This window comes from Prionailurus bengalensis, chromosome B3 (assembly GCF_016509475.1).
Source record: "Prionailurus bengalensis isolate Pbe53 chromosome B3, Fcat_Pben_1.1_paternal_pri, whole genome shotgun sequence".
NCBI classification, from domain to species: Eukaryota; Metazoa; Chordata; class Mammalia; order Carnivora; family Felidae; genus Prionailurus; species Prionailurus bengalensis.
The window spans coordinates 31691684-31718795 of NC_057355.1; the positions used below are offsets into that span (position 1 = coordinate 31691684).

At 39.1% G+C, this 27112-nt stretch overlaps 1 protein-coding gene across 4 annotated transcripts in view; it reads left to right on the forward strand.

Annotated features, from left to right (window-relative positions):
• The window catches only part of EDC3 (enhancer of mRNA decapping 3), a 61653-nt gene that overhangs the window by 12698 nt on the left and 21843 nt on the right, over positions 1-27112 (forward strand). For all 4 annotated transcript variants that reach the window (XR_006293238.1, XR_006293237.1, XM_043555016.1 and 1 more), the window contains exons 2-4: positions 5691-5872; positions 9062-9381; positions 25936-26271. Coding sequence is in view for 2 of the 4 variants with exons in the window: in XM_043555015.1 (XP_043410950.1) it covers positions 5691-5872; positions 9062-9381; positions 25936-26271 (838 nt within the window). In the remaining 2 variants the exon portion in view is untranslated. The remainder of the gene's footprint in view (positions 1-5690; positions 5873-9061; positions 9382-25935; positions 26272-27112) is intronic.

Genomic DNA, 27112 nt, shown 5'->3' on the forward strand with positions numbered 1-27112 from the left:
TTTCGCATCTCTTCCAATTTATATTCTTTATGGTGACTTTTGATAATTAGAACTTTTACATTTTGATGAAATCTAATTCATCAGATTTTTTTTTTCTTTTATGATTAGAACTTATTTGTGTTTTGTCTAAGCTTTTTCTCACCCAAGGTCACGAAGATACTGTTTTCTTAGTAGCTTTAATAGTTCTAGCTTTTATGTTTAGATAGTTTGTTTCAAATTGATTTTTTGTATCTGGTATGGGATAGGAATACAAGGTTATTTTTCCTCCTGTATATCTAGTTCTAGCACCATTTTTTGAAAAATACTTGAATTTCTTTATTGATTTATCTTGGTACCTTGCTTGGAAGTCAGTGTGGGTCTGTTTCTGGGCTCTGTTCTGTTCCATTGATTTCTTTGTCTAGCCTTGCACCAACACCACAGATTTTCTATAGCTTTATAGTAAATTTTAAAATGAGGTGGTATAAAACATGTAGCCTTGTTTTTTATTTTCATGATTATTTTGGCTGTTCTAAGTATTTTGCATTGCCATATGCCTTTTAGAATCAGTTTTTCAGTTTCTTCAAAAAGACCAGTTGGGATTTTTATTGATATTTGTATTTGACTGGGGAGAATTGACAACGTTGAGCTCTTTGACTTATGAAGGTGGTACATCTCTCCCATTTATTTAGATCCTCTTTTAATTTTCCTCAGTGGTATTTTATATTTTTCATTGTAGAAGTTCTGCATGTTTTTCATTAGATTTATCGTAAGTAATGGTTTTTTTATCCTAAGTAAAGTTTATGGTTTTTAATAGTACTACAAATAGTATTTTAAAATTTTATTTTCAGTTTGTTGCTAAAATAAACTGAGAGTACAGTTTATTTTAAATTGAGCATGTATCCTGTGACCTTGCTAAATTATTAGTTCTAGTAGGATTTTTTTAGTTGGTACATTTCTTAGGGTTTTCTACATACACAGTCAATCATATGGTTTACAAGTAAAGACATTTTTAGTTCTTCCTTTCCATTATTTGTGCTTCTTATTTCTTGTTGCAGTGTAGAACCTACAGTATGGTATTGATTAGAAGTAGAAATGATGGAAGTGGATATCCTTGCCTTGTCCCAGTCTTTGGGGGTAAAGGATTTATTATTTCACCATTAATATGGTGTTCACTATAATTGTTTTGCAGATGCCCTCACTCCCCCCTTTTTGATTTCATGAATGGATATTGAATTTTGTCTGATTATCTTTCTGTATTTATTTATTTTTTAAAGATTTTATTTTTAAGTAATTTCTATACCCAATGTGGGGCTTAAACTTAACCCCAAGATTGAGAGTCACATGCTCCGCCAACTGAGCCAGCCAGGCACCCCTGTCTTTCTGCATTTATTGATATCATATGTGATTTCCTTGTTTATTTTGTTAATGTGGTAGAAGACATTGATGTTTTAAAATTTTTTTATTTTTTAGTTTTGTAATGTTTATTTTGAGAGCTAGTGTGTGTGCTAGTGCAGGGGAGGGGCAGAGAGAGGGAGGGAGAGAGAATCCCAAGCAGGCTCTGGGCTGACAGAGCCCCCCCCCCCCCCATGTGGGGCTCAGTCTCACCAAGTGTGAGATCATGACCTAAGCTGAAATCAAAAGTCAGACACTTAACTGACTGAGCCCAGAGGACCCTGATTTTTTTTAGATTAAACCTTTTATTTGAGATAATTGTAGATTCTTATGCACTTGTAAGGAACAATACAGAAACATTCCATATACCCTTCCCGGTTTTCCTCATTGGTAATAACATTTTCAAAAACTGTAGTACAGGGGCGCCTGGGTGGCGCAGTCGGTTAAGCGTCCGACTTCAGCCGGGTCACGATCTCCCGGTCCGGGAGTTCGAGCCCCGCGTCAGGCTCTGGCCTGATGGCTCAGAGCCTGGAGCCAGTTTCCGATTCTGTGTCTCCCTCTCTCTCTGACCCTCCCCCGTTCATGCTCTGTCTCTCTCTGTCCCCAAAATAAATAAACGTTGAAAAAAAATTTTTTTCAAAAACTGTAGTACAGTATCACTACTAAGATATTGACATTGACATTGATGTGGTCAAGATACAGAATATTTCCATTATTACAAGGATCCCTTTTATAGACCTTTTGTTGCTCTTTCATAGCCATCCTTATTTCCTTCCTGCCTCAGCCCCTCCCTAAACCCTGGGAACAACTCATCTCCATTTCTGTAGTTTGTCATTTCAGAAATGTTAACATAAATTGAATCAGATGGAATGTAACTTGATGGGGTTGGCTTTTTTTTTTTTTTTTTACTTTTTCTCTATGGTACCGCAGTTTGTTCAGCCATTCACCCATTGAAGGTCATCTTGGTTTCTAGTTTGGGCCTATTTGTGTGAACTTAAGTGTCGCTTTCTCTGGGATAAATGACCAGTTGTGCAGTTGCTGAGTCATGTAATAGTTGCATGTTTTTAATATTTTTTATAGATTGCCAAATTGTTTTCCAAAATGGCCATACCATTTAATAATCCCGTCAGCAGTGTGTGAGGAATCCAGTTTTTTCCACATCCTTTCCAGGATTTGGTGTTGTCACTAGTTTTTATTTTAGCCATTCTGGCTGATGTGTAGTGATCTTTCATGGTAATTGTAAACTGTATTTCCCTAATGGTTAGTGATGTTGAACTGTTGAGCATCTTTTCATGTGCTTGTTTGCTGTCTGTATATCTTCTGTTTTGAAATGTCTTTCTGTGTCTTTTGCCCATTTTTTAATGGATTTTTTTTTCTACTGTGTTTTCAGAGTTCTTTATATATTCTATATACTAGTTCCTTGTCTCTTTCCGATATGTGGTTTGGAAAAAATATTTTCCCCATTCTGTAACTTGTCTTTTTTATCCTCCTAACAAGGTCTTTTATAGAACAAAAGTTTTTAGTTTTGAAGAACTCCAGTGTATCTGTTTCTCTTTTTATAGATTGTGCTTTTGGGGTCTAAGAACTCTTTGCCTCACCAGATCCTGAAGGTTTCTCTTATATTTTCCCTAAAAGTTTTATAGTTTGACATTTTACATTTAAGTCTATAATTATTTAAAAATTTTTTTTTAATGTTTATTTATTTTTGAGAGAGAGAGAACAAGTAGGGGAGGGGCAGAGAGAGAGGGAGACAGAAGCAGAAGCAGGCTCGAGGCTCTGAGCTGTCAGCACAGAGCCCGACACAGGGCTTAAACCCACAAACCATGAGATCATGACCTGAGCCGAAATCGATGCCCAACCGACTAAGCCACCCAGGTGCCCCAAGTCTGTAATCATTTTTAATAAATGTGTACATTATGAGACTTAGGTCAGGGTTTAGTTTTTTACTGATGGATATCCATTTGTCCCAGCACCATTTGTAAAAACTATGTTACTTTGGTTGAATTACTTTTGCATTTTGTCAGAATCATTTTGGGGCATTTTTGTGTGTATCTATTTCTGGGTTTTCTATTCCATTCCATTGATTTATATATCTTTCCTCCCACCAATACCACATAGTTTTGATTACCATACCCATATAATAAGCCTTGAAATTGGGTAGACTGATGCCTCCCATTTTCCTGTCAGAGTTGATTTAGTTATAAAAAGGTTATAGTTTGTGTGATTTGATGTCTAGGTAAATATTATCTTTACTGTTTTTTCTTTAAAGCAATTATAATATCTTTATATAAATTAAATTATATTGCTTATTCATTAATATAACAAAAAAAAGTAATTCAAGTATAGTTAACCTACAGCATTATATTAGTTGCAGGTGTACAGTATAGTGACTCATCAATTCTATATATTACTCAGTGCACATCAAGATGAGTTGTACTCTTAATCCCTTCACGTATTTCACCCATCCCCCCACCCACCTCCCCTCTGGTGACCATCTGTTTGTTCTCTATAGTTAAGAGTCATTTTATTTTATTTTATTTTATTTTATTTTATTTTATTTTATTTTATTTTATTTTATTTTATTTTATTTTATTTTATTTTATTTTATTTTATTTTATTTTATTTTATTTTATTTTATTTTATTTTATTTTATTTTATTTTATTTTATTTTATTTTATTTTATTTTATTTTATTTTATTTTATTTTATTTTATTTTATTTTATTTTATTTTATTTTATTTTATTTTATTTTATTTTATTTTATTTTATTTTATTTTATTTTATTTTATTTATTTTATTTTATTTTATTTTATTTTATTTTATTTTATTTTATTTTATTTTATTTTATTTTATTTTATTTTATTTTATTTTATTTTATTTATTTTATTTATTTTATTTTATTTTATTTTATTTTATTTTATTTTATTTTATTTTATTTTATTTTATTTTATTTTATTTTATTTTATTTTATTTTATTTTATTTTATTTTATTTTATTTTATTTTATTTTTTGCTTATATATATATATATATATATATATATATATCCCCTCAGCATTTTTTTTTTTTAACTTACATCCAAGTTAGTTAGCATATAGTGCAACAGTGATTTCAGGAGTAGATTCCAGTGATTCACCCCTGTGTATAACACCCAGTGCTTGTCCCAGCAAGTGTCTTCCTTAATGTCCCTTACCCATTTAGCCCTTCCCCCCTCCCACATCCCTCCAGCAACCTTCTGTTTGTTTTCTATATTTAAGAGTCTTATGTTTTGTCCCCTTTCCTGTTTTTATATTTTATTTGCTTCCCTTCCCTTTTGTTCATCTGTTTTGTTTCTTGAATTCCTCGTATGAGTGAAGTCATATATATGTCTTTCTCTGACCAATTTCAGGTAGCATAATACCCTCTAGTTCCATCCACATAGTTGCAAATGGCAAGATTTAATTCTTTTTGATTGCTGAATAATACTCCATTTTGTGTGTGTGTGTGTGTGTGTATGTGTGTGTGTGTGTGTGTGACATCTTTATCCATTCATCTGTAGGGTCTGTTATTTGACTTGTCTCTTTTTCCCTTTTTGCTTGTTTTATTTCTTAAATTCCACATGTGATTGAAATAAGATATTTGTGTTTCTCTGACTGGCCTGTTTTGCTTAACATTATATGTTTTAGCTCTATCCATGCTGTTGCAAATGGCAAGGTTTCATTCTTTCTTTATGGCTGAGTAATATTCCATTGTGTGTGTATATGTGTGTGTGTATGTGTGTATGTATGTATGTATGTAAACATCGCATCTGTTCCTTGGGTAAATACGCAGTAGCGCAATTACTGGATCATAGGGTAGTTCTATTGTTAATTTTTTGAGGAACTTCCGTGTTTTCCATAGTGACTGCACCAGTTTGCATTCCCACCAAAAAAGTTTTTTTTTATTTAATTTTTTAATGTTTATTTATTATTGAGAGAGAGAGAGAGAGAGAGAGAGAGAGCGCGCGCGCATGAGCATGGGAGGGGCAGAGAGAGGAAGAGACACAGAATCTGAAGCAGGCTCCAGGCTCCAAACTGTTAGCGCAGAGCCTGACGTGGGGCTTGAACTCACAAACCGCGAGATCACGATCTGAGCCGAAGTCGGTCGCTTAACTGACTGAACCACCCAGGCACCCTTCCCCCCACAGAAAAGTTTTATTTTTTATGCTTTATTACTTCAATTAAGGATGTGACAGAATATGTATTATTAAGCAACACCTGGTTCAGAGCCTGACATAATATTTGCTGATTTTAATTAAAGATTTGTCTGTTTCTCAAGATTTGAATGGCTCATTTTCTCTACAGTGGTCTTACATCAGCAACATGGCTACGGATTGGCTGGGCAGTATTGTGTCCATCAACTGTGGTGATAGCTTGGGGGTCTATCAGGGAAGAGTGTCAGCAGTGGATCAGATCAGCCAGACCATTTCTCTCACCCGGCCTTTCCACAATGGAGTGAAGTGCCTCGTGCCAGAAGTCACCTTCAGGTGAGTGTCCTGACTGATTTCTTCAAATCTAGTCTCGTGGTCTGTGGAGCTTGGTCCTATTGCCGACGTTCTCTTGTATGGGGCTGCTTTTGAGGAGAGTCTTGTCAGGTGAGATTTTGCAGTCTTAACTCTTCTAGTCTAGCTGCTGTTTCAGCGTAGAGTTTGTGTTGTGTCATAATTAACTTTTAGCCAATGAATCGGGGTTTGTCAAATATTTTTCTTGTCTCTGTCAAGCACTCAATATTATTTAAGTGGGTCAAATTCCGAATAATCTATTTTCTTTCTCAGATTTTTATTATTTGTGTTTTCTTATATCTAAGGCCTTTATTGATCCTCCCCCCACTGCATAAATGTATCTCTCTTTTAGATTTGTATTGTAATTTATCTCCAGAAGCACACTGTCTCCAGTAGCTGAGGTCCTTAGTTACTGAAATGTATTTTTCTTTTTTTTTCCTTTTTAATGTTTATTTACTTATTTTGAGAGAGAGAGAGAGTGTGAGCAAGCATGAGTAGGGGAGGGGCAGAGAGAGAAGGGAAGAGAGAATCCCAAGTAGGATCAAGCTGTTAATGCAGAGCCCAACACAGTGCTTGATCTCATGAATCACGAAATCATGACCTGAGCCAAAACCATGAGTCAGATGCTTAACTGACCATGAGTCAGATGCTTAACTGATCTCAAGTTCAGTTGTCTGCAAGTTCAGTTGTTGTCTTCACATCCCTCTTTTCACCAGTTTGTCATACAGTCTCCCTTTCTTAGGTTAGAGCAACAACAGAACGGTCAGATGAGAGCTTCCTTGACTCTCTAAAAAGTACCTTCACATAATCTTTAGTATTCAATTCTTATTTCTAACCCCTTCTAAAATCTCAATAGAAGACATACCCTGTGTGTTCAGGGCTACCCTTGTCCTGTACGCCTCACATACTATCCTTTTCTGTCTCCTTTGACACCCTACTCCATGTCTTTTGTGTCTTCATTATCAACCTGTATACTGTCTTTCCCCTCTTTGCATTCCAACATTCCCAGCCTTCCCCCACAGTTCACACCCTCCAACACCCACGTCCACCCACAGCTTGCATGTGCCATTAGGTATTGCCCATCCTTTCCTTTCTCTTTATACCCACGGTTCTTTTCAGAGCAAAATAGTGTGTTTTCATTCCCTTTGTGGCCTCATTCTCTAGTTCTTCTTTTCCCCACCATTGTCTTTTTTTTCTAATTTTACCGTCTTGCTAAACTAGCTCTCGCTAGTTCAATGTTACAAATGAACTAATTGCCAAATTCTGCAGCAGTGTCTTCATTCTAACCTTAACTCAGATGCCGCCTGTTGAAGTGTTGTCTTTTAGTTCCTCTGTCACTCCTTTGGGTTTTCTTTCCATGTATTCTTCCATTCCTTTACATCCCCGACACCACATTCCTTTTCTTCTACTTTTTTTTTAACGTTTGTTTATTTTTGAGACAGAGTATGTGAGTGGGGGAGGGGCAGAAAGAGAAGGAGACAGAGGATCCAAAGTGGGCTCTGTGCTGACAGCAGAGAGCCCTGTGAGGAGCTTGAACTCACTGTGAGATCGTGACCTGAGCCTAAGTTGGATGCTTAACTGACTGAGCCACCCAGGCGCCCCTCTTCTACTCACTTTTTAAGATTGATTTACTCAAAGTTCTGTCTTTGATTCTTTTCTTTGTCTGTAATCTCTCTCGACCACTTCATGTGTACCTTCGTACACATTGAGACCCCAGATCTTTAATTTAGACCCATTATCTGAACTCTTGACACTTACTTTGTCTATTGGTCATTTCCAGGTGGATATCCCACAGAATATCTTTCTGTTTTTACACGTGGTGTAGGGCTGGACCCTGAGATCAAGAGTCGGATGCTCTTTCAACTGAGCCAGTCAGGCACCCCTTGCACAGAATATCTTTTTTTTTTTTAATGAATATGTGAAATTTGCTCACATATTCTTTTTTTTTTTTTTTAATTTATTTATTTTGAGAGAGAAAGCGTGAGTGGGGAAGGGGTAGAGAAAGAGGGAGAGAGAAAGAAAACTAAAGCAGGCTCTGCACTGCCAGCATGAAGCTTGACATGTGGCTCGAACCCATGAATTGTGAGATTGTGACCTGAACTGAAGTCAGACGCTTAACTGACTGAGCCACCCAGGTGCCCTGCTCCCACAAAATATCTTAAATTTAAGATTTTCAAAGCTGAACTCATCATGTTATCTGTAGGTTTCTTCTTTCAAAGGTCTACCCTTAATCGGTAACTAATTATACCTTTCCGAGTTAGAAACTTAGGAATCATTGTAAATTCTTTCTCTTTGATTCTCATGCTTAGTCACCAAACCCTATGGAGTCCAAATGTCTCTTGGTTTCATCCTCCCCTCTCCATTTGTATTGTCACTTGCCCTGTTCGTTGCCTCTATTTCTTGCTTGATCTCCTCACTCAGTGTTCTTCCCGCTAGCTTTTCCACCTTCCCTACAGCCACTAGAAAAATGTAATATGAGTATGATCTGGCCCCCATTACCTCCACAGCTTTGCCTCCTGTCACTACTATCCATCTCCAGAACTTTTCCATCACCCCACAGTGAAACTTCATACCCTGTAAACACTAACTCTCTAATCTCCTTTTCCTCCAGCCCTGGTAACCAATTTTTTACCTTCTTTTTCTATGAATGGGACTATTCTAAATATCTCATATAAGTAGAATCATTTAATAATTGTCCTTTTGTGATGGCTTATTTTACTTATTAGCATACTGTCTTCAAAGTTCATCCATGGGGTACCATGTGTCAGAATTTTCCTCCTTTTAAAGGCCTGGTGGGGTGCCTGGGTGGCTCAGTCAGTTAAGTGTCCAGCATCAGCTCAGGTCATGATCTCACGGTCTGTGAGTTCAAGCCCCTTTTCGGGCTCTGTGCTGACAACTCAGAGCCTGGAGCCTGCTTCGGATTCTGTGTCTCCCTCTCTCTCTGTCCCTCCTCAACTCACACTCTGCCTTCCTCTCTCTCAAAAAATAAACATTAAAAAAAAATTTTAAAGGCCTAGTAAATATTTCACTGTAAGTCTGTACCATATTTTGTTTATCTGTTCATCTTATAGTGGACACTCGGGTTTCTACCCTTTGGCTCTTGGGAAGAATACTGCTATGAACATGAGTATGGCACTATTAGTTTTGAGACTTGGATTCTTTTGTGTATTTCAGGGCAGGTGACATTACAGAATTAAAAATTCTGGAGATACCAGGTCCTGGAGAAAATCAACATTTTGGAGACCTTCATCAGACAGAATTAGGCCCCTCTGGTGTTGGGTACCAAATGGGTATCAATCAGAATGGCACAGGCAAGCTGGTGAAGAAGCCAACCTCTTCCAGCAGTGCCCCTCAGAATATCCCTAAGAGGACAGATGTGAAGAGCCAAGATGTTGCCGTTTCCCCACAGCAGCAACAGTGCTCAAAGAGCTATGTGGACAGGCACACGGAATCCTTGAGTCAGTCCAAAAGTTTCCGTCGTCGGCACAACTCTTGTAAGTTGGATCAAGTTGATGTTTCTTCTTACCCTTGTGTTTCAGGGCTATAAGGTTTTATCCACTGCTGTTCTGTAAACAAATTCTTTGTTACCCTAGTGAAAGGGATGCTGGTAAAGCTTCTCAAAAATACAGCATGATTCTCTTATTGTAGGTCTACCCCTTCAGGAGATTAAGGGAGAGAAAATAAGCTGTTAGAGACTCATACCAGCTCCTTACCCTCTCCCCCACTTAACTTCCTTCAAGAAAGTCAGTAACCTGCCTGGAGTTCACGTGGACGAAAGCGATTATTGTCTTCAATCTGGTAACAGATGGTGGTGGTGATGTCTGAGTTGAGTCTACACTTGACTGTTCCAGGAAATACTTGGCTAACTTGTGATTTGGCTCCCATCCTCAGAGGAAAGGAAGGGATTGGCGTATACATGTCTGTGATCGGACGGTCTCTGACAGACTACAATTTTTTTAAAGTTTATTATTTTTTTTATTTTGAGAGAAAAAAGTGTGAGTGGAGGAGGGGCAGAGACAGAGAGGAAAGAGTGAGAATCCCAGGCGGGCTCCTCACTGTCAGTGCGGAGCCTGACGTGGGGCTCGAACCCATGAACTATGAGATCATGACTTGAGCAGAAATCAGATGCTCCACCGACTGAGCCACCCAGGCACCCCTTCCGACAGACTACAATTTTAAATTTGCTATATTCACTGTCCTTACTAACACATAAAGGAAAATATGCACTGGTGTGTTGATAGCCTAGTTGTGTTTGGCACTAACAAATTGTTGAATGCCATGTACTCACTATGGAACCGTAATTAATTCACTAGAATCTGGTATGCTTTTTAACGCATTCACTAGAATAATGTTATAAAAATGAATTATAACAGATTCACCAGAATCTGTGTGGCATCTGTGTTAGGGGCCAACATTTTTACATTTGAAAATGCCCTGATTTCATGAATAAACTCTTGAAATTTTGGAACTTAAAAAAGTGTATTTCAGGACTCATTCCTTCATTGCTTAAGTAACTGTCTGAATTGACAGTGAAAACCTGAGACTAAAATTGAATTGTTACTTCCACATCTTTTGAAAAACTAAAGAATGCTTGGATAGGAAATTTACTGTTTTCATTTAGACTTTAACCTTCTCTGCTTTGCTTTATTCTCACTTAAAGCCCTTTTTTCTTTACTGAAAACACTGACTTGTTTGTTTAAAATTCATGGAGTCAAGCAGCTTATAATCTCATGTGCTTAGAGATAACCTTCATTAGCATTTTTCCTAGTATTTTTTTCTCTGATTATTAACATCTTACTAAGGTAAATTTGTTACAGTTAATGAACCAATATTGATACATTATTATTAAGTAAAGTATTTTCTTCAGATTACCTTAGTTTTTACCTAATGTCCATGTTACAGACGCTTATCCAGCATACCACATTACATTTAATAGTCATGTCTCCTCTTACATCTGACAGTTTCTCAGAGTTTCATTGGTTTTGGTGACCTAGACTATTTTGATGAGTACTGGTCAGGTATTTTGTAGAATATTCTCAATTGGGAATTAATGTTTCTCTTGTGATTAGATTGGGGTTATGTGTTTAGGGTGGAAGACTACAGTGATAAAAGTTATTTTCATCGCTTCATATCAAGGGTATGTACTGTGAACATGGTTTATGACTTGATGTTGACCTTGATCACCTGGCTGAGGGAAGTGTGTATGTCACATTTTTCTGTAGAGTTCTCCCCACTCCTCCTATATTGGAAGGAAGTCAGTGTGCAGCCCACACCTCTAAGTAGAAAGTTATGCAGAGTATCTGTATACATTGTTTGGAATTCTTCTGCACCAGAGATTTGTCTCTTCTCCCATGTTTATTCAGTTATTTATTTTTATCAGTATGGACTTACAAGTATTTATCTTACACTTTAGGTTATAATTCATCACTGGTTTATTTTAGTGCTTGGCATTGGCCACTGGGAGCTGTTTTGGTTAGCTCCTGTTTTCCTTGGACATTTCCCCCATTATTGTGGGTAGGTTTTTTTCCCTAGTACTTCTTTACTTTCTGGCCCTACAAGATGCTCCAGGTTTATCTTCTAATCACTTTTTGTTATAAATGTTTATTTTAGAGAGAGAGTGCAAGCATGAAGGTGGGACAGGGGCAGCGGGGAGGGGGAGAGAGAGTCTTAAGCAGGCTCCACATGTAGTGCAGAGCCTGATGCAAGACTCGCTCCCACAACCCTGTAATCATGACCTGAGCCAAAATTGAGAGTCGGACACTCAACCAGTTGAGCCACCCAGGAGCCACATTTTCTTCTATATTTTTTGCCCTAGCCCTAGAATCAGCCATGTCTCCAAGGATCCCTGTTTATTTTATTGGAGAGTGGTATTATAAGCCATTACCTGGGTGCTAGCTATGCTCATTGCTGCTGGGTGTTGCCTTTAAAAAAAAAAATTTTTTTTTTAATGTTTATTTTTTGAGAGAGAGTGTGAGCAGGGGAGGGGCAGAGAGAGAGGGAGACACAGAATCTGAAGCAGGCTCCAGGCTCCGAGCTGTCAGCACAGAGCCTGATGTGGGGCTTGAACAACTCACCGACTGCGAGATCATGACCTGGGCTGAAGCTGGCCGTCCAACAGACTGAGCCACCCAGGTGCCCCTCTTTTTGGCTGACAGAGCAGGGAAATAGATATATGTATACTTGACCAGTGTATATACATGTATACTATTTTTATTTTTTATTTTTTATTTTTTATTTTTGGGACAGAGAGAGAGCATGAACGGGGGAGGGGCAGAGAGAGAGGGAGACACAGAATCGGAAACAGGCTCCAGGCTCCGAGCCATCAGCCCAGAGCCCGACGCGGGGCTCGAACTGACGGACCGCGAGATGGTGACCTGGCTGAAGTCGGACGCTTAACCAACTGCGCCACCCAGGCACCCCACATGTATACTATTTTTATATGTAATCTTCTGTACTATATGAAGCTAAGCATGAGTTCATACTGATGTCTCCAGCTTGAATCCATTACTACCTGCGTCACTCTAGCCACCTCTATTTTCTCATCTGTCACCTTTCACTCTAACAGTGAAAGACTGGTCTCCTACCATCTGTTGTCCATGGGCTTATAAATCATTTAGTTCCAGTGCACAGGTATAGCACTATTGGAATTACTAACCTGTATCACACTCCCTTCATTAACTTGTTTTATGCATTTGTAACAGATTGTTTTGTCACATTCTGCCTTCCATTCTGGCATCCTCCCACCTCAATGAATTTTTAAAAATTTGCGTATTTTAAGGCTTATTCTTTGTGCTCTAAGGTTCTGAGTTTTAACCTGCAGTGCCTTGTATCCATCATTACAGTATTATACAGAATCCCTTGTTTCACCAATTTAGTCTTTCCACTTTTTCCTCCATGACCTCTCCCCTGCCTCAGCAAGTACTGATCTTTTCACCGTCTTTGTAGGTTTCATTTCACCTTTTCCAGAATATGACATAATTAAAATCACATGGTAGGTAGCCTTTTGAGACAGGCTTCTTTCACTTAAAGTGCATTTAAGATTCATTCATTCATGTTGGGGTGTCTGGGTGGCTCAGTCAGTTGAGTGTCCAAATCATTTTTTTTTTAATTTTATTTTTTATTTTTTAAAATTTACATCCAAATTAGTTAGCATATAGTGAAACAATGATTTCAGGAGTAGATTCCTTAATGCCGCTTACCCATTTAGCCCATTCCCCCTTCCACAACCCCTCCAGTAACCCTCAGTTTGTTCTCCATATTTATGAGTCTCTTCTGTTTTGTCCCCCTCCCTGTTTTTAGATTATTTTTGTTTCCCTTCCCTTATGTTCAACTGTTTTGTCTCTTAAAGTCCTCATATGAGTGAAGGCATATGATTTTTGTCTTTCTCTGACTGATTTCACTTAGCATAATACCCTCCAGTTCCATCTACGTAGTTGCAAATGGCAAGATTTCATTCTTTTTGATTGCTGAGTAATACTCCATTGTATATATATACCACATCTTCTTTATCCATTCATCCATCAGTGGACATTTGGGCTCTTTCCATACTTTGGCTATTGCTGATAGTGCTGCTATAAACATGGGGGTGCAAGTGTCCCTTCGAAACAGCACACCTGTATCCCTTCGAAACAACACACCTGTATCCCGTGGATGAATGCCTAGCAGTGCAATTGCTAGGGTTGTAGGGTAGTTCTATTTTTAGTTTTTTGAGGCACCTCTATACTGTTTTCCAGAGTGGCTGCACCAGCTTGCATTCCCAGAGTGTCTGAATCTTGATAGAGTCGTGGGATTGAGCCCTGCCTGTGTTGGGCTCCACATTGAGCATGGAGCCTGCTTAAGATTCCCTCTGCCCCACTCTCCCACTCGCATTCTCTCTCCCTCAAACTAAAAAAAAAAAAAAAAAAAAAAAAAATCATTCATGTCTTTGTGGCTCGATAGCTCATTTCCTTTTATTGCTGAATAATATTTCATTGTATGGATGTATCAAAGTTTGTCCGTTTACCTATTGAAGGGCATCTTGGGTGATTCCAACTTTTGATGATTATGAACAAAACTTGCTAGAAACATTTGTGTGCAGGTTTTATGTGGACATAGTTTTCAGATCATTTGGGTAAATACCTAGGAGTATGATTGCTGGATGTTATGGTAAGGCTATCGAATTTTTTTCCCCTTACCAACAATTATAGCAACTCTCTTGAAAGAGTGCAGTTAACGTCAAGCAAGTAATTTATTTGATCTTTAACAAGTCACTCTGGTAAAAAAGTTGGGTCACTCTCAAAAAGTATCCCCTGGTGGATGATGCTTCTGCTTTTGCTGTTTAGTCTGTTCCCTAGATTATTAAGTGCACATAAATAGGGTAAAGGGATCATGGCAAAAAAAAAAAAAAAATGTTATCCTCTTTCAGAGAACTTTTTCTGAATCCAGATTAGTTTGGAAAATGTCTGTGACCTGGGAATTTGATGATGAGATGTGGCTTGGAATTGGCTTGTGATAGGTAGAGTTGCATTTATTTGTTTTTATTATTATTTTTTTAATGTTTATTTTTGAGAGGCAGAGCGCAAGTGGGGGAGGGGCAGAGAGAGAGGGAGACAACAGAATCAGAAGCAGGCTCCAGGCTCTGAGCTGTCAGCACAGAGCCTGACGTGGGGCTCGAACTCACGAACCGTGAGATCATAACCTGAGCTGAAGTCAGATGCTTAACTGAGTTGCATTTATTTATTTGTTTAGTGAACGCTGTAAGATGAGTAGAAAGGTCTGCCAGAGGATTTTAAGGATTCCAAGAAAATAGATTGGTTTCTTCCCACTGCAGTTGTAATGTAGATTATCATTGTTTTTTTCATTGATAAAGAAATAGAGATTAAGTATTTTTCTCATTAGAGATATGTAAATAGAAATTTTCCTGGTATATGTTTATTGATGTTGAAACTAGTAGATTGATAAAGTATAGGAATATAATCTCCAGTTCTGTTTTTTTAAAATTAATTTACTTAAGAATTTTTTTTTTAACGTTTTTATTTTATTTTTGAGAGACAGAGACAGAGTGCTAGTTGTAGAGGGGCAGAGAAAGAGTGGGATACACAGAATCTGAAGCAGGCTCCAGGCTCTGAGCTGTCAGCACAGAACTCGACACGGGGCTTGAACTGATGAACTGTGAGATCATGACCTGAGCTGAAGTCGGATGCTTAACTGACTGAGCCACCCAGGCACCCCTCTTCAGTTCTGGTTTTTAAGTATTCTGTTAAGGTTAGTGATGATTGTTGAGGGATTCGTTAGTTATAGTTACCTAGTCCAACATTTGTGAGAGATTTAGCACAAGCAGATTTTATTTTATTTACTTTTTTTAAAGGTTTATTTATTTTGAGAAAGAGAGTGTGTGCACATGCAAGTGGGGAAGGGGTGTGTGTGTGGGGGGGAATCCCAAGCAGGTTCTGTGCTGCCAGCAAAGAGCCTGACGTGTGGGTCCATCTCATGAACCAGGAGATCATGACTTGAGCCAAAATCGAGAGTCAGATGCTCAACCAACTGAGCCATCCAGGCGGTCCTAAGTTAATTAATTATATATTTTTTTACAGAGAGAGAGTGCAAGTGTGTATGTGGCAGGGAGAGAGAATCCCAGACAGGCTCCATATTTGTCAAGTAGATGAATGGAATATTAGTCCTCGGAAGCTGAGGGAAACCATTTGAGACTGGCTAAGGATACAGGTCTGTGTATGGTCTGTTCATTTTACCAATGATCCCACCATCCGAGGTCCTACTATAACTTCTTAACCTCCTTGGATGTGCCCTGGATGTGCCTTCTTGGTGCTGGAGCCCAAGAAGTTGAATTATTTATTACCAAGGCCTAGAAGTTGGGGAGTTGAAAAGAAGGTTCCAGATGCTCTCAGTTATCTCTTCGTGAAGCCCATTGAGTCTGACATTAAAACATTTGCCATTGACCTTCAGGTGCCCTTTAGCGTGCTAAGTGCAGGACAAAGTTCCCTTTTACAATGTGTGTGTGACAAAAACCAATAAATAAGTGGCACTGAGGGTTACACAACAATGGGTTTGTTGTAAGTTATCCTGGCCAAAGGGCTTTTGTGCCAAAGGCTGGCAGCAAAATGGCACAGGAAGGCGGCCAGCCTTTAGTCTTAACACATACTTGGCCTTTGTAATTGAAAGGTAAAGAAATCTATGAAGCACTGTTTATCTTTTCCAAGGGAAGCGCTTTTCTATCCTAGTGGCCAAAGTCCATTTTATTTTTTTATCCCCCCCCCAATATTTTATTATCTTAAATTCTAAACAAGGGCTTTGCTGTTTAGTTTTATATGTATTATATTTCAAACAAACACGTTTTAATTATTTGCCAAAGGCCATTTTAAACATAGAGCCAGGCCCTTGGGCTGAGTAAGCCAAGTATTGAGACAGCTGATTCACTCAGGACTTCCCAATATTTGTATTAAAGTATGAGGAAAAGGAAGAATCAGAGACAACTGAGCATATTGGCTTGCTTTTCATTTACTTTATAATCTCTTATCTTTTTCTTGCTGACCTATGATGTCAGTATTTCCTCTTGGAAACCTTTTTTGCCGTCTACTTTCCTAGCAGTGTTGGGAACATAGCTGATCCTTGGTGTATATTTGTCAAATGAGTGAATGTAAGCTCTGTATTCAGAGTGTGAGAAAATACCTGATACCTTCTAAAGACACAACTCTGGTTTGGTTGCAAGTGATGTTTATAGAGTCTTAAGGCTGAGCCCAAAGTGGCTTCCTATTTTGCTGCTTTTGCCCTGTCTTCTCTCAAGCTGATAATTGCTTGTCTTCATCTGTCATTGTGATAGATTCAGGATAGTTCATTGTCCGTTCATACTGGGCATGACTGAACTCCTTTCCTCTAAAGCCCTTGCCTCATACCCCCTCTTTTATTATTGTTGACAGCTTCATCTTCCTGTCTTTTTCAGTCACGCAAAGATTTGATAGCTGCCTTTCTTTCTCATAGTTCATCTCAAGTTGCCTTTTCTTTAGTGACTTCTTTAGACTCTTTTGTTGTTTGTATGGGGTGTTTTTTTGTTTTTTAGATGGTTGTTTTTATGAACTCAGAGATTTGTGTATTTATGGTAGACAGGGCATAGAATTGGGTGACAGGTCTGAATGACAAATTTCTGCCCTCTGTTTGCTTACATTGTCCTTGAGTTAGAGTAAAAACACAGATAACTGCAGAACAAAGTAGGTAGTTTGGGGCAAGTACTAGATGAACGGTACCCACACTGCTGCAGGTGGTCAGATGGGGGTGATCTTTCAGTTGGAGTAATCAAGATGGTGTGTTTGGGCTGAGTCTGTAACAGTAAAAATGAGAAATAGCTTAAAAGTTCATCAGTAGGCATGGTATACATCAATAGGGTATAGTCTATAAAAAATCTTCAAAAAATGTTTTTTAATATTTTATTTATTTTTGAGAGACAGAGACCATGTGAGTGGGGGAGGGGCAGAGAGAGGGGGAGACAGAATCTGAAGCAGGCTTCAGGCTCTGAGCTGTCAGCCCAAACTCACAAACCATGAGATCATGACTTGAGCTGAAGTCGGACGCTTAACCGACTGAGCCACTCAGGAGCCCCTATAAAAAAATCTTATAAAAAGATATTTGGAGAAATCATTCATGAAACAGAAGCTCCTAAGCAAGATAGCAAGGTACAAAACTTTATAAGATGGATGCATATTTTTTGACTAGAAGGGAACATGTCAAAATGTTAAGTGAATATCTGCAATTTTCGGGACACCTGGGTGGCTTAGTCAGTTAAGCGTCCAACTTCAGCTCAGGTCATGATCTCATGGTTCATGAGTTTGAGCCCTGCATCGGGCCCCCATGCTGACATTGCAGAGGCTGCTTGGGATTCTCTCTCTCTCCCTCCCTCCCTCTCTCCCTCTCTCTCTGCCCCTCCCCTGAGTGTTCCCTCCCTCCCTCCCTCTCTCCCTCTCTCCCCCCACCCCAGAATAAACTTTAAAAAAGTTAAGTGAATATCTGCAATTATATTTTATGCACTATTAAGAACATATATTAACAAAAAGTTTCTTCTAAAAAAGGAATACTTGTTTCCTGTTGCTTTTGAATTCCTTTTTTACCATTGTGCTGTACTGAATAGGTTTTTTGCTTTTGCCTTCTATGCTCGTTTTCTAGACATGATCCTCTGCTAGTTCTTTTCACTTTGCCTAGGTCTGTCAGAGTTACATGGTTTCCTTATTCTTGTCTCCACAAATACCATGGAATTTGGAATCTGACCGATCAGAGTTCAAGTCCTAACTTAGACATATCGGTTTGGAACATCCTTAGTTTCCTCATTGGTAGAATGCTAAGGTTAATTGGGTTGTCTGAAGATAGCTGAGATAATGTGCATATCAAAGCCTAAGATGGTGCCAGCTGCATAGGTTCTGCAAATTGACAAGCGTTTAGCAGCATCCCTGGACTCCACCTTCTAGATGCCAGGAATATTTCCCAACCACCCCCACTTGTAACAACCAAAAATGCCTCCAGACATTGTCAAATGTCCCACTGGGGCATAATAGTGCCCCTGATTGAGAATCAAAAGTTCTTCAGGAATGAGGAAACCTTGTTATCAGAAACTGCTGTAAGATCTACTCTCCACCTTTCACCCATTCTGTCTTCTTGACCAGTATTCTTCATGCGCCCATGCTTAAATCAGTTGTTGGCATGAGAACCACCATGATTGATTTAGAAATTTACCTGTTCCCTCCCCTGAGAGGAGGGTATGGTATCTATCTGAACAAAAATGGGTATTGTTCTGAGGAAGAGATCTGGACATTAGATAGGCAACAACAGAATCTGCTTACAGGGCAAAAAACTCTAAAATTGCTTACCTGTGGCAAGGGCCTATTGAAAGTGTCATGGTGGAAGATACAGGCAGTTTGACTGTTGGGTCTGCAGAAGTGATTGGGAATGGTAGTAAAGGGGGGTGAGAGTAACTTCAGGTGAGGACTGGGGCTATATTGATATTGTTCACTGTTGACTCTCCAGCACTTAACACAGATCCTAGTGGATAGCAGATGCTTAATGAATATTTTAAAAATGAATATAGAAAAATACTGATCAAAATTCTGTCCTGGTGAAATGTGAAATGTGTTTTGGGTTCAGTGAACAGTGGTATGATTATAGGTACAGTTGGCTGACATGAAGAGACTCCTGGAGACCACCCCGATTCCTTTCTTTCAGATAAACTATATTCAGCTTCAGGGAAATTGTGCTTTGGCCTAAATAGTGCCTTAAAATAAGCATGAAGTATTTGACTCCTAATATTGATGTTATTAGTTCATTAGGTTTCTTTTACTTCCTTTTGTAAAAGTAAACATTTCTGTGACACAACTCCTGATGGGCTCACCAATTGATTGGGTTTTTTTCTACGATACATACATGCTATATACATGAGATATGAGAAACAGAGGAACAAATTAAAAAGGACTAGATAAACACGAAGTAAACTTTCACAGTAATACTGGTTTAAATTTGGTTTAATGGTTCAAAATGTTTTGCTTATTGAAAAATTAATATTTGGTTTTTCAACAGAGTGAATAACTATGAGTCATGGACTCTTTTGGAGGTGGTGGGGAGGTGGAGATATTTATTACCTTGATTGTGGTCGTGGTATTACAAGTGTTTTGCATATGTCCAAACTCATCAAATTGTATACATTAAGTATGTACAGGTTTTTGTGTACTGATAAAACCTCAGTAAAGCTATAAAAACAAAAATCAGTGTTGTACCTCTGAGGAGATGAAGCCCAGGTGCATCTTCTCTTGGCTCCCAGGACTGAATCCAGGGCAGCAATAGGACCTTGGCTGACTTTGTTTCTTTAGTAGTTTACCTTACTTATTTTGTGTTTTTGCTTTGTCTATAGCTAAGCTGTTCCCCATTGGTAGCAGCAGTGGTTAGGGGTTTGGCTTTATGGTTTGATCACTTGATCTGTTTAAGGGGATTAATGTTTCTAGATACCTGCTTTCTGTTGGGTGAGAGACAACAGCAAATCTGGTTAGTCTGTTCTATTTGTCTACTTTGAGCTCAAGTCAGTTAAGATTTTCATCCCCACTGGGAGAAGATGGGCCCTTTAACATCTATACTGGTCTGTGTTTAATCTTGGCCCATGTCTGAGATTTTAGGGTTGGAGCTGTAAGCACTATTTCTGTGTATATCTGTGTGTCTGTAATTCAGAAAGTTCTTTACCTTTACAATTTACAAGGGATGAAATAAACATGAAATATTTTTAAAGAATATTTTATTAATGGTTCAAAACTTTTTTGCTTATTAAACATCAATACTTGGTTAGAACAGAGTGATTAGCTGTGAGTCACTCATTTTCTTAAATCTTGGTATACCACTTAAGAAAATAGTAACCATACTAGTTATTTCAGAAGAAATTTAATAGAATTGGTTAAGTAGGTGTTAGAGGACCAAAAAAGCAAAAAGAGACATTGAGGGAGGGGAAACAGGGAACAGGCTGCTGTTATCAGAAACTTGAAGTTCAGAGAAGAGGCTTCTCAGAGCTGGTGCCATTAGTTCCAGGGAGCTGCACTGAAGCTTGTTCTGTCTGCATGAGGCAGAAGGGAAAACGGGAGACCGGAACCGACTGCCAGGGCAATGCTGGTGTGAACAGCAAGTGAACAAGAAGGAGACAGTCCCGTGTCACTCCTCCTTCCTTGTTCCTTCCACTCTCTTCACATGTCTGCTACTGGTAGTGGGACCTGACAGGAGGAGAAATGCAGTTGTGGAGTCCCAGCCCAACACCGCAGAGACTTGAGTGTGGAGTTGAAAGACTAATAAGTGACACCCTGAACACTTTGAATGAAACAGAGGTTCAAAGAACCGGTCCTGGGTTCAGTTAATTAAGAAATTAAAAATTTTTTCATCGCTGGAAAGGTAGTAGCTGAAAAAAAGGCAAAACTGGAAAGAATACCTCTCTCTGAGAGGCCTACTTTTCCTGTACAGGGTCAGATGTTAAATATTTTAGGCTTTGCCGGTCATGAAGTCTCTGTCTCACATACTTAACGTTGCTTTTGCAGCACAGAAGTGGGCTTAGACAATATGTAAACAAATGAGTGTGACTGTGTTCCAAGAAAACATATTTGCAGAAACAGCAGTGGGCTGAATTTGGTGAGCGCCAAACAGTTTGCAGACTCCTGATGTAGAATATACACTTAGGGTGAGGTTAATCAATGATAGTCCATATGGATCCATGTTTGGAATAACCTTGATACTTTTTTGAATTTGGGAGACCATCTTCTTAGATCGGATCAATTTTTTAAAAATTTCATTCTAGCTAAAGAAGACCTGTAAGAGGAATCGGAGAGGTGTTAGCTCTGCCATTCTTTGGCTCACTTATGATTGCATTATTAGTATTATCTTTAATGCATAGTTTCTTTATAGGAATCTTTTTTAAGCCACTTACTCATTTTAGTATGCTTTAGTAGCTAAAAATGTATATAGTTGCACAACAGTGTGAATGTACTTAATGCCATTGAACTGTATACTTAAAAGTGGTTAAAATGGTAAATTTTATGTTAACGTACATTTTACCATAAAAAAATTGATGCAAGTCCATTTGCACGGATACACGTCCTGTTATGGAACATCATTCTTTCTTCCAACATCTCAAGTACTGGCAGTGATTGGCTGGCATGAAACCTCATAAGGGTGCCAATTTCTAGCTGAACATTAAATTCATGAAGCCTAATTTCTTATTCTTTTTAGTTGAAAGAAAAAATAGAGTATGAAATATCTTCTCCCTTCATCCCAGTGGATCATCCTTTACACTCCTGGGTATGCCGAGACCACAGGGCCAGAGACCTGTTTTCTAATAGTATGCTTTGATTTATATTGAGGCAGAACATTAGTCCTGTATACTGGACTTTTTTCTAGTTCTTCCCCTGCCTGCTTCTATTGCTGAGGGTGTTACCCTGACCTTGTATTTTCATGCCTGCTCTCCCATTCCTAATCCAGCTCTGCTTTTTTCATCCACATTTCTGTGATACTTCATATAAATTTCTGTTATAATTCTTACCACGTTGTATTTTAGTTGCTTGCTTATATATCACTCCTCCTTAAAAAAAAAAGTTTATTTATGTTACAGCACGAAGCGGGGAAGGGCGGAGAGAGAAACGGAATCCCAAGCAGAAGGAGCTCGATTCCATGACCATGAGATCATGACCTGAGCTGAAATCAAGAATCCCTTGCCCCAGTAATGAACATTTGTGCTTCCTACAGTTTTTGCATGGGAAAAGGTCTCATGGCAACTTGTTGCCAGAGTTTTAATTTAAGAATTTATTTTTTTATTAAAATTTTTAAAAATTTATTTATTTATTTTAGAGAGTGCAAGCGGAGGAGAGGGGTAGATGGAGGGGGAGAGAGAGAGAGAGAGACAGACAGACAGACTGGGAGAGAATCTTAAGCAGGCTCCACACTCAGCACAGAGCCTGACACAAGGCTTGATCCCACAACCCTGGGATCATGACCTGAGCCGAAATCAGAGTTGGACGCTCAATTGACTAAGCCACACAGCTACCCCTCTCCTCCTTCCTTTTTGAGTAGCATGTCTTGGTTATTTACCTGGCTGTGGCACATAGCATGCTCTCACTAAATGTTTTTGTCAGATTATTGGAACTAGAACTTAACCCACATTTTGACAATCTTGTCATTGTTTTATAATCCAAGCTGTTGATGGTGGCTCAGCTAGATCTTCCTCTCCTTTATAATTTTGGCCAAGCTTAGTTATTTTCAGAGGGCTAAATCTCATCTTCCAGCTCAGCCCTTTTCTATACCAATATTTGGCAATAGGAAGACTTGGGGACACGAGTTATATTTGCACAGTACACATCTTTCAGAATAATTATTGCAATTGATCTTGCCAATGTTGATTAATTTGTTAAACAAATATTTATTGACTGCCTGCTGTGTGCTAGGAACTCTGCTGGGGATAAAACAGTGAGCATTTTACATACAAGGAAATTGAGATTATGTAACATGTTAACGAGAACTGCAGCTAGAGCCTAGGTGTCCTGGCTCCTCCATGGGGTAGAAGGGAGTTGCTGTGAGAAGTTAGAGCAGTATAGTTGGGATGCTGTATGTGAGGGAGTTTGCTCGTGATCATTCTAACCTCTATTTAAGTATTTTCAGTAATTAAAGATCTCAGTCTTTCAAAAGGAAGCACATCACATTTACTTAAACCATATTGGAGGTTCAGTTTGGCATACCATTAGCCTGGTCCACCCTTTCAGGATGGTCAGAATATAAACTCAATTCAGGATTCTCTAGGAGTGGATGGTCTGGAGAATTCTGTGGGATTTTCTGTCTTGGCTGCTAGAAGAGTAGTTGACTGATGTGTGGTGGCCAGATAGAGAGTGTCTGCTGTTCTGGTGTTGATGTGCATCTTGGTGTGGTCACTGTAGAATCAGGTCAGTATGATCCTTGTCGGTTGATGGTTCAGAAATTGCTTCCCTACAAGTATTAAATTCTGAGAAAAGATCACATTAAGAGATCTAGGGGTGCCTCGGTGGCTCAGTCAGTTAAGTGTCCAACTTCGGCTCAGGTCATGATCTCATGCTTGTGAGTTTGAGCCCCAAGTCAGGCCCTGTGCTGACAGTTCAGAACCTGGAGCCTGCTTTGGATTCTGTCCCTCTGTGTCCCTCTCCTTCTCTCTCTCTCTCTCTCTCTCTCTCTCTCTCTCTCTCTCTCTTAAAAATAAATAAACATTAAAAAAGAGAGAGAGATCTAAAAACAGGTTTATAAGTCAAAATACGAACTTACAGTGATAGATGTATATCTGGCTCAAGATCTGGAATCTCTCTAAACCAGAGATTCCCTCCTGCTGGGTTCTAGGCTAAGACCACATTAAAAATTAGAAGGTTGTTTGCTTGGGAAGCATAGAATTCGGAGCCAGTTGAGTAGTATTTTTTTGTGAACTTCAGGTTATGAGGAGTTGATCTTCTTTTACTCTGGGGATATTTCTCTCTTTACTCCTGGACATTTGGGGTCAAACCACTCAGACCTGTGGGAAGAGACTGCTGGCCCCTTGCCCTTCCACTTTTCATTTTTTATTTTATTTTTTTTTCAGATATTTATTTTTTTAATTTACATCCAACTTAGCATATAGTGCAACAGTGATTTCAGGAGTAGATTCCTTGATGCCCCTTACCCGTTTAGCCCACCCCCCCTCAACCCCTCCCCCAAACCTCTGTTTATTCTCTATATTTAAGAGTCTTTTATGTTTTGTCTCCCTCCCTGTTTTTATATTATCTTTGCCTCCCTTCCCTTATGTTCATCTGTTTTGTATCTTAAAGTCCTCATATGAGTGAAGTCCTATATTTGTCTTTCTCTAATTTCGGTTAGCATAATATGCTCTAGTTCCACCCATGTAGTTGCAAATGGCAAGATTTCATTCTTTTTGACTGCTGAGTAATACTCCCCTGTGCGTGCATGCGTGTGTGTGTGTATGTGTGTGTGTGTGTGTGTGTGTACCACATCATCTTTATCCATTCATCCATCGATGAGCATTTGGGCTCTTTCCATACTTTGGCTGTCGTTGATAGTGCTGCTATAAATGTTGGGGTGCATGTGCCTCTTCGAAACAGCACACTTGTATCCCTTAGATAAATACCTAGTAGTGAGTGCAATTGCTGGGTCATATTGTAGTTCTGATTTTTTGAGGAACCTCCATACTGTTTTCCAGAGTGGCTGCATCAGTTTGCATTCCCACCAGCAGTGCAAAAGAGATCCTCTTTTCTCCACATCCTTGCCAACATCTGTTGTTGCCCAAGTTGTTAATGTTAGCCATTCTGACTGGTGTAAGGTGGTATCTCATTATGGTTTTGATTTGTATTTCCCTGATGAGTGATGTGGAGCATTTTTTTTCATGTGTCGGTTGGCCATGTGGATGTCTTCTCTGGAGAAGTGTCTATTCATGTCTTCTGCCCATTTCTTCACTGGATTATTTGTTTTTTGGGTGTTGAGTTTGGTAAGTTCTTTATAGATTTTGGATACTAACCCTTTATCTGATATGCTGTTTGCAAATCTCTTCTCCCATTCCGTAGGTTGCCTTTTAGTTTTGCTGCTTATTTCATTTGCTGTAGAGAAGCTTTTTATTTTGATGAGGTCCTGGTAGTACATTTTTGCTTTTGTTTCCCTTGCCTCTGGAGACATGTTGAGTAAGAAGTTGCTGTGGCTGAGGTCAAAGAGGTTTTTGCCTACTTTCTCCTCTGGGATTTTGATGGAACCTCTAGGATCTGTTGGAAGTGCTGCTAGGATTTTGATGGCTTCCTGTCTTACGTTTAGGTCTTTCATCCATTTTGAGTTTATTTTTGTGTATGGTGTAAGAAAGTGGTCAGGTTCATTTTTCTGCATGTTGCTGTCCAGTTTTCCCAGCACCATTTGCTGAGGAGACTGTCTTTATTCCTTTGGATATCCTTTCCTGCTTTGTCAAAGATTAGTTGGTCATACGTTTGTGGGTCCATTTCTGGGTTCTCTATTCTGTTCCATTGATCTGAGTGTCTGTTCTTGTGCCAGTACCATACTGTCTTGATGATTACAGCTTTGTAGTATAGCTTGAAGTCCGGGATTGTGATGCCTCCAGCTTTGCTTTTCTTTTTCAAGATTGCTTTGGCTATTTGGGGTCTTTTCTGGTTCCATACAAATTTTAGGATTGTTTGTTCTAGCTCTGTGAAGAATGCTGGTGTTATTTTGATAGGGATTGCGCCCTTCCACTTTTTTGACATTCAGTTGTTAAAAAAAAAAGCCTCTGTCATTACCAGTTTCCTTGTGAAGGGTAGAACTGGTTAGGATTTCCAGGAGTTGTACTTATTTTATATTTATTATTACTTAGGTAATATATGAAATCTATTATTCCAGGAGATTTGTGGTAGTTTGTGCTACTTAATACGATCTAGGAATAGCTTACCTTTCTTTACAATCTTCACTTTGATTCCTGGAACACTCTCCATAAAGCACTAATGCATTTTCCACTTCCACTGAGCACTTACTGTCGGCATACTGACCTTAGTCCCTGTTTTTCCCTCCAGGGTCATCTAGTAGCAGACACCCAAATCAGGCAACTCCAAAGAAAAGTGGATTAAAGAATGGCCAAATGAAGAATAAAGATGACGAGTGCTTTGGGGATGATATCGAGGAGATCCCAGACACAGATTTTGATTTTGAAGGGAACCTGGCCCTTTTTGACAAGGCAGCTGTGTTTGAAGAGATTGATACCTATGAGAGGAGAACTGGTACCCGTTCCCGGGGCATCCCAAATGAAAGGCCTACTCGGTACCGCCACGATGAGAACATCCTGGAGTCGGAGCCCATTGTCTACCGGCGGATCACTGTGCCCCACAACGTGAGCAAGGAGTTCTGCACTGGTGAGTTGCACCAGGTCCGCTTTCCACCGGCTGCTCTTCCCTCTCCATTATGCCTGAAACACAATGATCTAGATTCTGAATCAGAGGCTTGCAGTAGGAATTAACTAAAGTGGCTTTGCGGTTGGCTTATTATCATTGTCTCTTGGGAATTGTGGCTAATGTAGCATCCTACCTATCACAGCATAGGGTAGGGGGCTGATTTCATGTCCATTTATATCCTACATCTGACAGGATCTGGTCTGCTCTTTATTTAGTGTGTTGTGATTAACAACTAAAGGCATAGGAGCCAACTAATCAGATCTTTGACTTTTCACTTTGGCTTGCCTATTACTGCCTTTACATTTTACCAGAGGTTCAACTCTGATTCACTAGTTGTTGGGGTAAAAAACAGTTGGAGATGGATGGTTGACACCATTGGCTAAAATTAGGGTTTTAATAAATTACGTTTGTTTACTATGCTGTCCTTATCTCCTGAGAGCCCTGGTCATCTGGAAGTTTGGCTAGTCCTAATTCTCATGTAACCAACTAGTGCCCGGGTAGTCACCGAGGTCACTATATTGGGTAGTCTAGTCTATTACCTCAATGGTTTTTAAGTTCCTTTTTCTTTTTCTTTTCTTTAAATGTTTATTTTATTTTGAGAGAGAGCATGAGCGGGGGAGGGGTAGAGAAGGAGACACAGAATTCCAAGCAGGCTCCAGGCTCCAAGCTGTCAGCACAGAGCCTGACGCGGGGCTCAAACTCACAAACTGAGATCATGACGTGAGCTAAAGTCAGACGCTCATCCAACTGAGCCACCCAGATGCCCCAAGTTTCTTTTTTTTATATGAAATTTATTGTCAAA